Source organism: Brienomyrus brachyistius, chromosome 12 (genome assembly GCF_023856365.1).
Source record: "Brienomyrus brachyistius isolate T26 chromosome 12, BBRACH_0.4, whole genome shotgun sequence".
Lineage (NCBI taxonomy): Eukaryota > Metazoa > Chordata > Actinopteri > Osteoglossiformes > Mormyridae > Brienomyrus > Brienomyrus brachyistius.
The window spans coordinates 15,915,314-15,931,936 of NC_064544.1; the positions used below are offsets into that span (position 1 = coordinate 15,915,314).

Below are 16,623 nucleotides of genomic sequence, written 5' to 3' on the forward strand. Positions count from 1 at the left end.
TCACCCCCAGGATACATCGACTGGCTTTTTGATCCTTGCTATCGTACCTGACTGCGACTCCTGCCTTTTGCCATTAAAATCTGGTTGCTCTGCATTTGATTTCTTGTCTCCCGAGTGGTGCTGTTACACACAGGACATTCATTGACAAGAAAATAGTCATGATCTGGGATCTGAAAATGATTTATGTAAGGCAGCTAGTTCTGAACTAGGTATTCCTTAGGAATTGAATGGTAAAAGAATGTGCAAACTTAATTTTACATTATAAGAAAAAGCAATAGCATTTACAGATGAGCTACAGCTTTATTATGTGTTTAGATTTATATCAGTGGATTTTTTTGCCCTGAATGTCAACCTCATAGAGTCATTCATTTGGGCAGAGCTACAGTCACACATCTGTGTTTGGCTCCCATGCTTGGCTCTTTGTCTGTGTGCAGTATTTGTGTTCTGCCTTTGTTCCTGGAACTATACTCCTATTCATCACTCATGAATAAAAAAAAACAGAATGACACAATGTAAGGTCCAGCATTTGATTTTGCTTTATTGTTTTGGCTGGCTCTCTCATTTGGTGATAGAACTGGCAGCAGTAGAGGAAGTGGAGCTGACCACCTTTCCATCTACCACCTCCTCCACAACTGTCACCACCTTGCGTGTTGTGGTTGTTGATGAGCTGAAAAATAAAGAAATATGCTTATCATGGGTTCACGTTGTCCCAGTTACGGATAAGCAATTAGCGTGAAGTTTATGCTATGGACAATTAAAATAATTAAAGAAAAAAATCTATCAAAACATTCTGTAAAATTATTTTCCATTGGGTATAATTCTCTGTATGTTCCTTTGGACAAAAGTGCAAACTTACGAGCTTGTGGACTCTCCGTCCAGCAGCCTTCTGTATTCTGCAATCTCCATCTCCAGGCGTGTCTTGATGTCCAGCAGCGCATTGTACTCTTGGCGTTGACGTTCCAAGTCAGCACGGAGCTGCATCAGCTGCTCCTCCAGGCTGCTTACTTGCATTTGGAAGCCAGCAAGCTGCCTAGCATACCGAGCTTCTGTTTCTGCCAGTGTGCCTTCCAGGGATGCTTTCTAAAAGCAGGAGTTACAACACAGAATGCTAAAGAGAATGTCTGAGAAGGAGCAAGACGCAAAACAGAGCAACAGTGCTAGTGGACTTCGTAGAGTGTGACACCCATCCTTACCATGCTTAACTGGGACTGCAGCTCAATTTCAAGACTTTGCAGGGTACGCTTGACTTCTTTGATTTCACTTTGCGATTGATGCAGAACTTCTGTGCTGGAGGCAACTTCTTTGTTCAGCGTCTCTGTCTGTTGAGTGCATCCAAAAAGCATGACATTTTAAATGCGACTATTCAAACCAGTAACAATAATAATAATAATAATTATTATAATAATAACTTTACCTTAGCATGGAACCAAGATTCCAGTTCTCTTTGGTTCTTGGCTGCCATCACCTCATACTGCTCACGGATTTCTGCCATAACTTTGCTGAGGTCTTCTTGTGGGGCAGCATCCACCTCCACATGCACCTGACCACTCATCTGAGTCCTCAAAGCCAAGAGTTCCTGCAGGCGCATGTATAAAGGCCTGTTCACTATTTCAGCAATAAAACTCACCTACTTCATTTTTCTGTGTAAGTTGCAAAAGGCTGTTTATCATCTTAGAGACATGAAACTTTTCAGGGCCAATTCACTATTCATTTTTCAAAGAGACTGCATTAAAAACTGCATTAAAATGTAATATGCAAATCTATAAATAGCATAATCTTTTAAATTTAGTTTAACAATATTAAATAAGTAAAAATTTTGAATGATTTAAAAAAAAAATGTCTTGGAAAAAATACGTATAATTTTTTTCCTGCCTCCTTATGTATTTGCTCGTTCAGTTTGGACTCACCTCTTCGTGGTTCTTCTTAAGGAAGATAAGTTCTTCCTTCAGCCCCTCGATTTGCATCTCAAGGTCTGATCTGCTCAATGTCAGCTCATCTAGGACTCTCTTAAGACCGGCAATGTCTGCTTCCACAGACTGCCTCATGGCCAGCTCATTCTCATACCTGGGTATCAGATAAGTCAAATGTAAAAAACATGCATGTAAAAAAAACCTTTAATAATTACTAAATTGTTCTTTTCTAAAACCATAATGCAGCTGGTGTTTCTGTTAAAATGAAACTCACTTGACTCTGAAGTCATCGGCTGCCAGCTTGGCGTTGTCAACGCTGAGATAAATACCTCCATTGACTCGAGTGGCATCCTGGATCTTAAACAAAAGAGACACGGTAAAGTTATGCTAAAGCAGCACAAAAAAACAGTTCACTGTTCAATTATCACTATTGTCTAGTTACGTCCAAACCGCTATTGTTCTTTAGAACATGGTTTACCTTAATCTGCAGTTCTTTTATGGTGGCCTCGTAGGCAGAGGTGTCCCGAGCAGTGGGAGTGGTCTTGCTCTCTAAAAACTGGCGGATCTTCAGCTCAAGGTCAGCATTGGCCTTCTCCAGGGAGCGCACCTTGTCCAGGTAAGTAGCCAGACGGTCATTCAGGTTCTGCATGGTGGCCTTCTCGTTGACGGACACATTCATGGCATCTCCCAGATTGAAGCCACCTGCTCCTCCACCAGCGCCGAAGCCTCCTGAGCTGAAGCCCGCAGAGCTATAGCCTCCAGAGCCATAGCCTCCAGAGCTGGAGATGCTGGACATGAGCACCCCACCACCACCAGCACCAACGTGCACGCTGGGAGCCCGTTGGACACGGGACCTCATGCTCCCTCCACTCATGGAGATCCGTGAGGTTCCCATGGAGGAGCCCACCAAGGACCCACCTGAGGTTCTGAAGTTGGATTGCATGGCGATGATGGCTTCAGGAATGGTGCTACTCTGCTCTGGATAGAGAGGAGTGGTTGTGCAGTGGACAGGCAGAGGTGCTCCTTTTAAACTCTAAATTCTGAGGAGGGGTTTCGTTTGGTGGGTGGGCTTGAGCTTAGACAAAAGGGACATTTCAACCCACGGCCATCTATCAAAGAGGAAAGCTGCAGGGCACTAGGCCTGTCATATAAAGAATGTAAAATCTCACACAAACAAAGCTCTGCAAGTCTTTACCGGACCAGCTCTACCCCAAAGCTCTTCACTGTCTATTTTACAAAGGTTATCTGAAAAGAGATCAGAAGTGCCAGGACCTATCAATCAACAGGCAGAGTAATGACACAAGTTGTGCAATATGCTTTTAAAATGCAATCGGATATCATGCTGAGAAAAATACACAAGATTCTTGGACTTAGCATTACAAAGCCACAGTTATCCACAAGCACACATAGACACACACACATTCTTGAGGGAAGATCCGAATTTTATGTACAATTCTCTTTTGTTTTACAGTCATGTATCATTACTTTTAGGAACATCCTTTAAAAAGTCTTTTCAAGTAGATCTGAGAGGACGAATTTTCAAATCTATTAAATTCTGTCCTAAACTGTACTCTCTTCTGAAATACACTGTGCATATAACACACGTTTCTGCTAATAGTCAAGGTAGCGATAAAGTAATTTTGCAAAATACTTTTCTTTGTTGCATGGCTCTCTTCAATTAAAAAATGTGGTTAAATCCGGAACATTCTAACTAGCAAGTAAAAAAAAAACCAATTCTGTTGGTTCAAAATCTTTTGCATTTATAAACTCAGTCAATCAAAAGCGAAAAGCAAAACTACTGCCCCACTGGGAATGTGGAATTAAAAAAAAAAAGTATTGAAAAATATCTGCCGTGACAGGATATAATTTGGATACCTACAGTATTTACATATACAGCATTGTTTAATAAGTAAAGCAATTTGGTGGTCTAAAAGAGAGCATATAAAATAAATAATTATATTAATACATTATCAAAGAGTAACCAAAATTTTTACTATTAAAAATACTTCAAATATTTAGCCGAGAATTGTCACGCTTATTTAACATTTCTTGCTTAATTATTTCTGGGTATATGACAACAAATTAACTTCAGAATATTTTACTTAAAAAAAAAATGAACATAACTTTTAATAAAAAGTTGAACACCTTTTAATAAAACCAGGCTGATCTATGGAGTTAATGTCTACTTTTGAGCCAGCTTTACAAGATGCAACGTACCTTCAAGTTATATACACAGACACTGCACAATACTTGGAAAGACAATAATTAAATATTTACAATTGCTTGTAACTAAAATTATTTACACAGACATCTTCCAAGTATGGTTCACAAGTGCAGTGTGGTTATCAACTGAATTATTCCCACTATGGAAATTTCAACATATGCTCCTGATTCCTTGCTAACTTTGCACAAACAAATTTGTTTGCATAAGGCTGTTTGCTTCAAACGGGAGGGACTTCGTTCCAACCCAGTTACTTCATTGACAAGCCTGTCAAGGTTTGTTTTTCTGGTAACTGCTACTCCAAACATTGCCCTTCTGTCACCATCAGACCTAATGGAAAAAAAACTAAACTTTTCCATTTTTTAACTGTAAGTTGTACTATAAGAAATCATACTTGATATATTGTTCATTCATATTTTTTTAGTAGCATCACTTTCCACTTGCTCCATTTTTCGTTTTGCAAACTTTTTTTGTTTAGACACATTTGCACCATTATTGCAATCAAATATTACGTGTAGAATTTCACTACTTTCCAAAAACACCTCACACAAACATCTTTAAGTTTGAAAACAGGTTATTTGTACACAAAAGTGATAAAATTTTTACATAAATTTTAAATGTATTTGCAATATAACTAATTTGGTACCACTTCACATTAAGGCTACCCTTTATGAATGGCTTAAAATCAGGTTATTAATTAGGTTGTTACACTTTGTAGATTATTAATAGACAACTATAAAACATGTTGTAGCAGTTTCAGTTTCTACAATTTATAAATGGCAGAAGGGATCCTTAATGTAAAATGGTACCATTAATTTTAACCAAATATACTGCCTTTCTGTGTTCAGTCATACAATAACACCTTTCTTTAATCATATATGAAGCGTGAATGCTTTAGAGTTCAAATGTAGCATTGCATGTTTCAGGTGTTGTCCCACCAGGTGTTTTAGCTTCACAGCAAAAATATTCCCCTCAAGCAAAAACAAGTAACCCTACACGCCTCTTTTTGATGGCTGCCTGTCCTTTGTGCTTCCAGCAAGAACAGAAAAAAACTACATGTATTATTTAAAACCAGCAATGCATGTGGTATGTTATAAATGTGGTGCTTGTGTTAAACTCCAGTATAGTTTACATGAAATTGTTTTGTTTTTTAACATTAAACTTAAAGTTGTGCTTTCTGTTCTACCAGTGGCTGTTTACATTGAAGGGTATTTTTTTTTGTATGAAATATAACCCCAAGTTCATTATTGTGCTGATGGAGATTGTCTTCAAAGGAAGGTATGCTTGAGTTTGATTGGAATTTATTTTCAATTCAAAGGTTTTTCTTTTAACACAAGATTCAGTTCTGATAAAAAAAATGCAGTGTGCATGAAAAAGGGGAGAGTCTCGAGTTTCTCAGAGAAGGCATGTATGAACAAGATATCCTTATGTCATAAACCACAGGCTGAGAGTTGCTGGACCTGATTAGCAAGAACTGCTCATTTTGAAAAAGAGGGAGAATTTGCAATTGCACTAAAATGTATATTTATATATATACAGTATTGAACAAAAGTCTTAGGCAGTCCAAAGAAATGTTTAAAGCTGTTTATCTGCATAGCAAGTGTACTTTTGCTTAAAACTAAAAACACAATTTAACATTAGAACATGTGCAAATTAAGAGTAACACAATAAAAACTAGTAATGATTTCTTCTGTTTTCTAAAAAGTTACTGATATCCAGTTGGACGGCTAGATGAAAACCGCTTCAGTTCCCAAACTTCTCCTCGGGGCACCTCAGCCGTTCCATGATTTTGTTAAATTTCACCAACAGCTCAATTAAATAATTATATTGGTTTGAAAAGTCAGTGACAGATTGACTAGCTGTATGAGGTGTGCTAGTGGCCACGTCAAAAAATACATGGCTGCACTGGACGGTCGCTGCAAATACTAGGATGATTTTAGCAGAGGTTCTGAAATGGCGAAGCTGACACACTTTGACAGGCATAATATCATAGTTTTACACCAACACGTGGAAAATCTAAACATCATTTTCTTTGCCTGCCTAAGACTTTTGCACAGTACTGTGTTTATATATATATATATATATATATATATATATATATATATATATATATATATATATATTTATATATATATACTGTATATATATATATATATATATATATATATATATATACACACACACGCGCACGCACACACATGCACACACACACACATACCTGTCAAAAGTACCATAGTCAAAGGAAAATTCCATGTGATTTTATTGTAAAATATGGATAATGGCAAAAAATGAAAAACCCTATTTTAGTAAGTGTATACAAAGTTTTCACTAGTACTATACATTATTATTTATTAAAATGTTTATCTTAATCAAGTTAAGGAAACTACATTTTCTAATCACTCATATACCAATTGATACTCTAGGCAAAATATATCATTCAAAAATAATCTTAGCAACATACCAGTTCATATAAAGCTGAAAACTGGGTAGAAAAGTAAGATAAAAATTACTTAACATATCATCTCTTTTTAAATATTTTAGCAGTAAGTGCTTATGTTTTCATACTACTTCATAAATATTGTATATTACAGAATGGAGACTTATAAAGCATTGAAGAGAACGATTAGAAACTCAAGCAATTGGATTTACTGACTTTAAACCGAATTTGTTGGCAAAAGAATACAAAAAAACAACAAATATGCAGTTTAATAAAAAAAGACACATACATTGTAAGGATGTTGAGAAAGTAATTCTAAACAATTTAGCCTCAAGTGTTCTGACCTGAGTAGGCCACCAGTACTTGTCTCTGACAGGCTATAATTTTTCCTCAAGACAGAGAGGTACATTTTCCCCTGAAATATCTTATCCTGCATGGTATGACAATAAGGCATTGCCTCAACAAGCCTCATGCAAAGGATAGAAAATTAAATCCTTATAATGTAGATTCCAGAGAATTCTGAGGTGTTTCAAAGTTCAGAGGGAAAGAAGTGCAAATCGGAAAAAAGCAGAAAATCAGCATAAAATGACAAATGACAATGTAACAGGGCTGCTCTGGTTGCCCCAGCTCCCTGTTGAACTTTTGGAAAAGAACATTCTGTAAACCGGCAAGGGATGTGAGCAAATGGCTTGTGTTACAGTCAGGGGTGTTAAAGGGTGATGTGTACCCTAGCAGATTCAGGGGGCCCAACTCTTGATGGGAACGCTTGAATACATAAAATTATACATAGAAGTATGGGGGGGGGGGGAAAGCCACGTGACATTTTGCATTTTCTCAAGGAGGCCAGAATTTCTAGGTATGCCCCTGGTTACTCTGGCCAAAGTGGTGTAGCATTTCAAGATTCCACTGGTGATTGGCACGAAGCATACACGATATCCAATCATATTCCATATTCTCCAATTGCTCAAGTATAATCCCGCCCCTCCCACTTATAAGTATTCAGGTGGAAAGTCAGAGATATGCACAAATAAAGAAAAGAAATAAAGACCTCATACATAATTCACTAGTTATTTGAGTAGCGTAAAGTACAGCAAAACAGATCAACGAAGGTAGGCCATGGAATGCATGCAACGGAGCAGTGAAACTATTGTAAGCCTGGAAAATACCATCTACATATTAGAAGCACAGATTTTCATTTGTCTTTTCAAGGAAAGCTGAAATAGATGTCATTGTATTGCAGGATGTGCCTGGCAGTTGACAAGCTAACATGTCATTGTGCATAAATATTTTTCTCTAAAGCAGTTTGCTGTTACCAATTTTACAATATCACCTTCTATACATTCTGCACATTTTGTGCAGTCTGCCACACCCCTATGAGTAATTCCAGCCCACACTGAAATGTCACCTCCACAGTGCCCTGGGAGTTGAGTCGTTGCACCCACGGCAACAGCATTATGTCCACGCCTGGTTGTATTCCCATAAACTAAATCCAACCTGGATGCAGCAAGATATTCATTGCAATGCAAGGCTTTATATTCAATACTGCTCAGAATATAAGAGGGAAAAAAAAACTATATATTCTTTTATACATTTGTTATCCAAGACAATGAACATAATCTGAACCTACTGTGCCGGAAAATGCTTTGTACTAGGATTATTTCTCGAAAAATAAAGCTCTTTGTAATGGTTTCATTGAAACATGAGCATTTTTCAGGATTGAAGCAATTGATATACTGATAATTCACAAGTCAAATCATCCTCTATGATTCGGTGCTAGATTTACTCATATATTTATGTTTACATGTCGTACATTACTGGTTCCCAGTCCTGGGTGTTAGGCAAGCATTGCATGAAATGCTGGGAATAATGAGAGAGGTCTGTGAAGAATATTTGGATACATTAAAACCACACGTTTTATGCGACCCCTGTCGATTGTGCGTTTTGATCGCATAAGAAAGAAATGGAAACAGTCACACTTATCAAATATTAAATCTCTCCAGTCGATTGATCTGCTTCCTGTCCCCCCCCCCCCCCCCCCCCCCGCTCGACAGGTTTTAAAGGTCTATGATTTTTTTTTTTTTTTGCACAAATAAATCGGTCCTTGGTCAAAAAAAGGTTGGGAACCATTACAGTACATCAATCCAGCTTCCTGCTGCTTAGAAAGTAAACAGCACATTTAACCAAGTGCCCTTTTTGTCAAGCATTCTTCATTATCCATCCAGTTGCAAAATTATTTTTCTATATATCTCTTACATGAAGGTCGGGATCCCACAACCTATAAATGCCCTAGCATCCTATCACTCGGCCCTTTCTAAGAATTCTTAAGGTAGATTTGTGACATCTGATTTAAGGAAGTCAAACAAAACTACTTTAAAGGAGAATACTTGTCAGTGACAGATCCAAGGTCACGTGATGGAAATGTAATGAACCCAGAATTTAACCTGTCGCAACAGATCCATTTACTCAATAGCCTATTAAGAGTAAAAACCGCAACCCACAACCAGATACAAAAGATAAATTCATGCATTTCATTAAACATATGAAGGTCCAGCCATGCTACACGACACTAACTATCGGGGCGGTAGGAGTCCTGGGCAGAGCACAACGCTCGTATGAGTTTTACACAAAAATATTCTGAGGGCAGAAGGAAAAATGATTGGTTTAGAGAGATAACCAATCAGATTGTAGAATAGGTGGGTCCAAGCAACTAAAGGAGGTGGGTCCAAGACATCTGAGCAAATGTTTCACTCTTGATTGGTTAAAGGTAGATGGAAGGCAGGAAAAAAACAAATCACTACAAACAAAAGTGTGATCTGTAAAGACAACAAGTACCAGTATTAAAAAGCTACGCCACCCCATCCACCCTCTCTGATACTACAGCAGCACGATCACAGGCAGGGGCGCTGTAAAGGGGACCCAAAAAAATTAGGAAAATAATATTATACCTTTTATATAATAATTACAATAATTATTATTATAATATATAATAAAATAATAATAATTATTATATATACATTTTATGATTTACATATAAGGCAGTTATTGAAATTTACATTTGCAGGCTTACTATTTACAAATAAAAAAACCTTCAAAATTTTTCTAAATATTTAGTATAAAGAAACTCAGACATCCTCTGTACCCCCAACTCTTTTAGCTGTAATGATTCAGTCCTGCCTTCTGATTAGCCTACGTTTGGAGGGGTCAGTATGAGTCTCAGGTCCTGCATAAAATTAGTCTATGAGAAAATAATTAAGTCTACACAAATGTGATAGAGAATTGAACAAGCCGCCCCCCTAATATAAAAATAAATAAGTATGCAAACCTGAAACATAATGCATCGGGAATTCTACCGTGGGGATCCTGCTCTCCCGCTGTTCGTTTGGCCCAAGGTGACATTTTGCCAGGGGGCTCAGAATCAATAGCTGTGCCCCTATTCACAGGACTAACACAAACAGACAAAAAACAAATCAAGTTTAAAAGCACTCCCCTGCCTCTAACGCACATGACCCCACCCCAGGGAGTTCTAGAACATTACGTACTTTCCAACCGACTCAGATGCCACATTGACAGCACCCCAAATCCAAGAGGACTCTCAGTTTAAGCACGTTGCCCCATAGGATTTTATTAGGACCTATGGCTGGCAAGCCTTATAGGCAACAATAAAAGAGCGAGCCGACATATCATACGAAATACTTCTGATTCCATTCCTTGACATACAGTTATTTCTACTAATTTTAACATTTCATTACTTTTCTTGTGAAACAGATGCGAGGTAGCTAGCAAGCAGCCAGATGCCCTGAACTTCTGCGGTGTTTTTCATATAAATCAGGGTTCGGCAACCTGCGTTCCCAGAACCATAGATGCATTCACATTTTTATGTCTTAACATTTTATGAGAATATTTTCGTAAATATAAATAATTAATTTGTAGGTTAATGTTATTTTTCATCGGTGCGTCGCGCGCTTCTGTGATATCTTAACTGCATAATTTACTTCTCCCTCAAAGTCATTCTCTACGAGAGTATGTCTCCGGTCAAATGGTATGCTTTCCGTTTTTCTTCAGTGTCCGAGATTGGATGTAGGCTTTAAAGTTTATTGGGATTCCTAATCCTTTCATATACTTTTTAATAGTAAATCGTCACCACGCCTTCCCAGGTCTTCGTAAAATTTTATTTTCTCCGATTTACATATTATAGCCCCTGAGTTCGGAGTGGTGAGGACATTTTGCACTGATCGGGCAGCACAGTTACAGGTAGTGAAGTGGAGAGTGAAAGGCAGACAACTGCAGAGCCAAACGAACTTTACTCAGAAAGAAAGGTGAGACTATCGCTACAGAACTGGCAAGTGTCGTACCTTTGCGCTGTTACGCGTCTGAGTTATTTGAAGAATTTGAAGAAGATTGCGGAATTCCCCTGTATGCCTACCAGGGCCCTACACTGTGCCCCATTGCCTCTGCAATGTTAGTTTATTTTACTAGAGTGTTAACATACTGTTAAGTGTTTATCAAACAAAATTCATAAATGAACAAAAACGAATGGTTATTCTAAAAGCAGTCAGCAGGGGGCATTGTACAACTACAAATAAAGTTCTGTATTTGTTGGATAAATCAAAATGCCTTTTTTTATTGGAATTCATTATTGTGTGAATTATTTGCGTATTATTTGACACGAGCAAAAAAAAAAACTATAGGTTAACTAAAATTTGAATAAGATAAATAGGAATTATTTATATGTTCCTTTTCTGAACAGAATCCAGACTTTTGTGATACTGAAAGTTCACATTTTATGAGAAGCACATTTGAAGAATGCATGTTTGACAATGCCATGTATAAACAATTACTGCATCCTTACTATTTACTTTTAGTTTCCGAATTAAAAAAGTGAGAGTCAGACTGCAGGAGTAATCTTTTATTGCGTTAACTTCAAGGCATGGGTTACATGTTCTTTATTTTCTTGACTGGCTCCCTCATTTGGCCACAGAAGTAGAAGTGCTGACCACTTTTCCATCCACCAGTTCCTCCACAACTGTCACCACCTTACGTGTCGTGGTGGTTGTTGAGCTGCAAACCAAAGGAACATTCTTGCTATTGTTATGGTATTACTGTTATTAATTATGCAGGAAATTTCATTTGAGCTGTAATTAAGATAAGGACAAAATTGTGTATGTTGCTCTGGGAAAAAAAAAATATATATAAAAAATGTAAATCTTACAGGATAAATGGTTAAAAATGAATGGAAAAGTGATAAACATATTTCCATGAACAACACTCACCCGCTTGCCGTGCCTCCATCCAGCAGCCTTCTGTATTCTGCGATCTCCATCTCCAGGCGTGTCTTGATGTCCAGCAGCATATTGTACTCTTGGCGTTGACGTTCCAAGTCAGAGCGGAGCATTCCTATCTGCTCCTCCAGGCTGGATACTTGCATTTGGAAGCCAGCAAGCTGCCTAGAGTATCGGGCCTCTGTTTCTGCCAGTGTGCCTTCCAGGGATGCTTTCTAAAAACAGGATTTACAATACAGGAAGCTATAGTAAGTGCCAGCAAAGAAGCAAGAAGTGTAGCAAACTGGCGATTGTGGAGCAACAGTGATAATGTATTACAGTGTGTGTCACACATCCTTACCATGCTTAACTGGGACTGCAGCTCAATTTCAAGCCCTTGCAGTGTGCGCTTGAGTTCGGTAATTGTTGATCTTGATGAGCTCAGATCGTCTTTACTGGTGGCAACTTCTTTGTTCAGCCCCTCGATCTGTTAAAAAAAAAAAAAACTGATAAGCATATTGAGATAGAATAATGTACTTCAGAAAAAGGAAAACGTATAATGTTTGCACACTTCTAAAAAGTGAAAATTTGAAGTGTTTGCATGAAGAGGTGGTCTTGCATGGATGATACATTGGCTTAGTGGGTAGCATTGTTGACTCGTACTTCCAAGACTTGCATGCTTCTGCATGTTTTTCAATGGAGTTCACATACCGTGCAGTATATCAACCACTCATAGGTTTCCTTCCTCCCTAATGCATGCTGTTAGGCTAATTGGTAATGCTAAATTGCCCATACACTGTGTGTGTATGTGTGTGCCCCGTGATGGACCGGCATCCTATCCAAGACCTACTCTAGCTTTACCCTACCCTAGTTCTCCGTGCTGCCTGTGATACTGTAGGTACCATGCCCCCCCCCCCTGAAAGTCTCACTAGGGCAAGTGCGTTCATGTACGAATGTGTCAAAAGTCATGCCTTTACCTGGGATTGGAACCAAGCCTCCAGATCTCTGCGGTTCTTGGCTGCCAACGCCTCATACTGCTCACGGATTTCTGCCATAACTCTGCTGAGGTCTTCTTGTGGTGCAGCATCCACCTCCACATGAACCTGACCAGTCATCTGAGTCCTCATGCCCAGGAGCTCCTACAAGTGCATGTAAAAGTTGTTAATTGATATTGTACAAAACAACTGTTCTACGTATTCTTGGTTTGGTAGTCTGTTTATAAAAAATGTCAATAAACCCAACTTAATTTAAATATGAGTAAATATGAATAAATGAATATTAAATTAAAAACATTTTTTCATCATGTATTTACTGCAAAATAAAGGTTGCCGATAGCAGCTGTACTCAGACTCACCTCCTCATGGTTCTTCTTAAGGAAGATAAGTTCTTCCTTCAGGCCCTCAATTTGCATCTCAAGGTCTGATCTGACCATAGTCAACTCATCCAAAACTTTCTTAAGACCCATAATGTCTGCTTCCACAGACTGCCGCATGGCAAGCTCGTTCTCATACCTGAGTATGAGTAGACAAGAATGTTGCAAGCATGTTGGTGTTAATTTTTTATATTGACAATCATCTGGACATTACACACTCTAATATCACAGTTCAAACATTTCTATATTTAAAAAACTTTTCACAAAAGACGTACTTGATTCTGAAGTCATCGGCAGCCAGCTTGGCATTGTCAATGCTGAGATGAATGCCCCCATTCATTCGAGTGGCATCCAGGATCTGAATGAAAGGAGGCAGAATAATGTTACCTTTTCTGGCAAGAAATTCAACTTGTCTGTTCAAGTCTTATCAAAAGTTTCCCAGTCATCTGAGAAAGTCACAGCTTGGCTAAGAAACAGTATATATCCCACACATTGGCTAGTTTTGCTTTAGTCATCACTGAAAAAGCACAGTTAGAGAGAGAAAAAATGTACAGCAAAGGGCATTAGTAAACCTGTAAGTTATTTTTTTCTTTCAGGACACAATAGTAAACTTGTGATGTTGGTATTATAAAGTATGGATTAAGTAACGGTGACTGATTGCATATGGCTTACCTTTCCCTGAAGGTCTCGGATGATGGCCTCGTAGGCAGAGGTGTCCCGAGCAGTGGGAGTGGTCTTGCTCTCCAAATACTTGCGGATCTTCATCTCAAGTTCGGCATTGGCCTTCTCCAGGGAGCGCACCTTGTCCAGGTAGGAGGCAAGACGGTCATTTAGGTTCTGCATGGTGGCCTTCTCGTTGGTGGATATGCTTGTGGCATCTCCACCACCGAATCCACCGCCGAATCCTCCGCCGAATCCGCCGCCGAACCCGCCACCCATTCCGCTCCCCATTCCGCCACCCATTCCTCCACCGAAGCCGTAGCCCCCAGAGCCAGAGGCAGTGGAGATGAGCACTCGACTACCTCCAGCACCAGCATACATGCTGGGGGCTCGCACAGAGCTGATCCTGGAAGATCCTCCACTCATGGACAGGCGTGAGCCTCCGGTGGGGAATCCTCGCAAGGATCCACTTGATTTGAAGCTTTGGTTGGAGACCATGGTGGCCATTTTGATGTTCTGGATCGTTGCTACTCTGCCCTGGCTAGAGAGAAGTGGCGGTACATTGGATGGGCAGCGGTGCTCCTTTTAAATTGTAAACCCTGAGGAGGGATTTGTTTTGGTGGGAGGTTCTTTATGGATTTTACCATGGCAATCTACCAATAGTAGGGCAGATCTAGGGCAGCAGGTCTGACCTGTGTGAAATAGAATAGCACCTAGACAACGCCCTGCAAGTATGAACTTGAACAAATTATAAAGAAAGCTGTTTAATGATTATTTCAAAAACATTATCTGAAAGGAAAATCCAGGTGTGCCTATCTGCCAACTGAGGCTCAACCTAAGGCAGTCGTGTAACATATCCTTAGAAAAAACTGGATATTGTGCTGAAGGTAAAAGAAAGAGCAAAAAATATATGAACTTTTCGTAACATTTTATTTGAAGATCTTCAGCTTTAACTATTAATAATCTGTTACTAATCACTTGATAATATATTAATAGATAGAAACATTCATTAGAATGTTTAGAAAAGTATCACAATCATGTCTTGCTCCTGGAATTTACAAAACATCGTATTAATCCCTTTCAAATATAAAACAACAGGTTAGTAAGCATACTCAGAGATGAAATAATTGAGTATTTACAAGCTCTTTGGTAAATACCTTGTGAGACAGGACTAAGATATCTTTGTGATGCATTTCTACTTTTGATTGTATGTTTATTTAGTCATATATTGTGAAATTATTTATTTTAGTTTCTTAATTGCTAAGGAGCAGACCATAAACTAAAGTGTTACCACATTTATTAGAGGTTAAGGGTAAACTTTAATAAAAGGTTCAAATTTGGGTAAATAATCTACTTAATACAGATAAATGTGCAAAAGTCTTAGACTGTCAAAGAAAATGTTCAAGGCTGTTTATCTTGGTAGTAATTCAGAAGAAAAACACAATTTAGCTTTAGATCTTATGCGAATTAACAATAACACAAAAACTACCCAGAATGTCTTCTCTTCTCCAAAAAGTTATTGATATCTTGCTGGACGGCCAGATAAACACCACTTCGGTTCCTAAACCTTTCTTCAGGGTCACCCCAGCCATTCCATGTATTTCTTAAATATTACCACCATGCAGCTCAATGAATCACTTAATTTTTGAATTTATTAAATTCGTTAAAGAATTCAGTGACATGCTGATTAGCCAAACATAATATGCTAGTGGTCCTGTCAAAAACAATATAATTTTTTTTATACAAACATGAAGATCATTTAAACATAAAAGATGTAATTTACTGTATGTACTGAAATTTAAAGGGGCTTATTACTTGTTACTTTTGTTTTGTTTCTTACATGAAAATATTAATGGAAAAATGCAGCCTATTCACCTAATTTCCTGTTTATGATCTAACGTCATTCAACATTATGGTGGCATATTGAATGGATCATATTAGGTACAGTGATAGATAAAATTTTGCAGTTATATTGTCTCGCACTGTCACAGCAGTAACACTAAAATAATTTAACTCCCCAGACAGAATATATGCATAGGCACTATGTCTCCGCGATACCTTAAAATCCTTCGACAAAGCATCTCAAAAAGGTCCTTTGCTCACTGACACAACATCACAGAGACATCGCTACCAAATATTGATTTAACATTCCCCGGGTGACTGCGTGATGTATTTCAACAGTAACACAATGTTAACGAGATAACTATGCGATGTTTATCCTACTCTTATTTTTCCCCATTAGGATATATAACCCACAAAAGGGTTATACTTTGTGTATATATATATATATATATATATATATATATATATATATATATATAAAGAGTAGATTTGTTCTGTTTACCCCACATGTACTGTAGGCACACTGTTTATAACCAGATGTAATATCCTGCCGTCCTGCCTCTATCAGTCTCCCCCTAGCATGGCCTTAATGAACCACTCCTGTAGCTTGTTTTGTCTTACCTCTCATTTCAGCCCTTGTGTGGATTACTCCAGCTGCCTCTCATTTGTTCCCTTATTAGTCCTGTATAAAAGTGCTTCCCAGGTCTGTTCTCCCCAGTCCTGTCTTTGATCTCATTATGTCATACTCTGTTTATATCAGTGACTTTTCCCAGTGCCAGTGTCTCTGTTTTGACCCCTCTCAGTCAGTTTGTTTTCTGACACCATATACCTTACAACCAATTTAATGATTAAAAGTTTTAAAAGACTTATTTTAAATATTGACAGTATGACAGAATGAATAACAATAGGTCAACAGCTATGCT

The 16,623-nt window shown here is 38.2% G+C and overlaps 2 protein-coding genes across 2 annotated transcripts; both read right to left on the reverse strand.

Moving 5' to 3' along the window:
- Window positions 1-513: 513 nt before the first annotated feature.
- On the reverse strand, window positions 514-2,926 carry LOC125704505 (keratin, type I cytoskeletal 13-like). Its single transcript, XM_048970124.1, has 7 exons — window positions 2,389-2,926; window positions 2,185-2,267; window positions 1,908-2,064; window positions 1,415-1,576; window positions 1,194-1,319; window positions 857-1,080; window positions 514-667 (listed from the first exon to the last, which is right to left on the reverse strand). Exons 1-7 carry the CDS (start codon window positions 2,851-2,853, stop codon window positions 559-561), a joined length of 1,326 nt encoding a protein of 441 aa, XP_048826081.1. The 5' UTR covers window positions 2,854-2,926; the 3' UTR covers window positions 514-558.
- Window positions 2,927-11,459: 8,533 nt separating this feature from the next.
- Window positions 11,460-14,434, reverse strand: LOC125704504 (keratin, type I cytoskeletal 13-like). The gene is made up of 7 exons (XM_048970123.1): window positions 13,871-14,434; window positions 13,474-13,556; window positions 13,181-13,337; window positions 12,804-12,965; window positions 12,188-12,313; window positions 11,839-12,062; window positions 11,460-11,626 (listed from the first exon to the last, which is right to left on the reverse strand). Exons 1-7 carry the CDS (start codon window positions 14,363-14,365, stop codon window positions 11,533-11,535), a joined length of 1,341 nt encoding a protein of 446 aa, XP_048826080.1. The 5' UTR covers window positions 14,366-14,434; the 3' UTR covers window positions 11,460-11,532.
- Window positions 14,435-16,623: the final 2,189 nt, after the last annotated feature.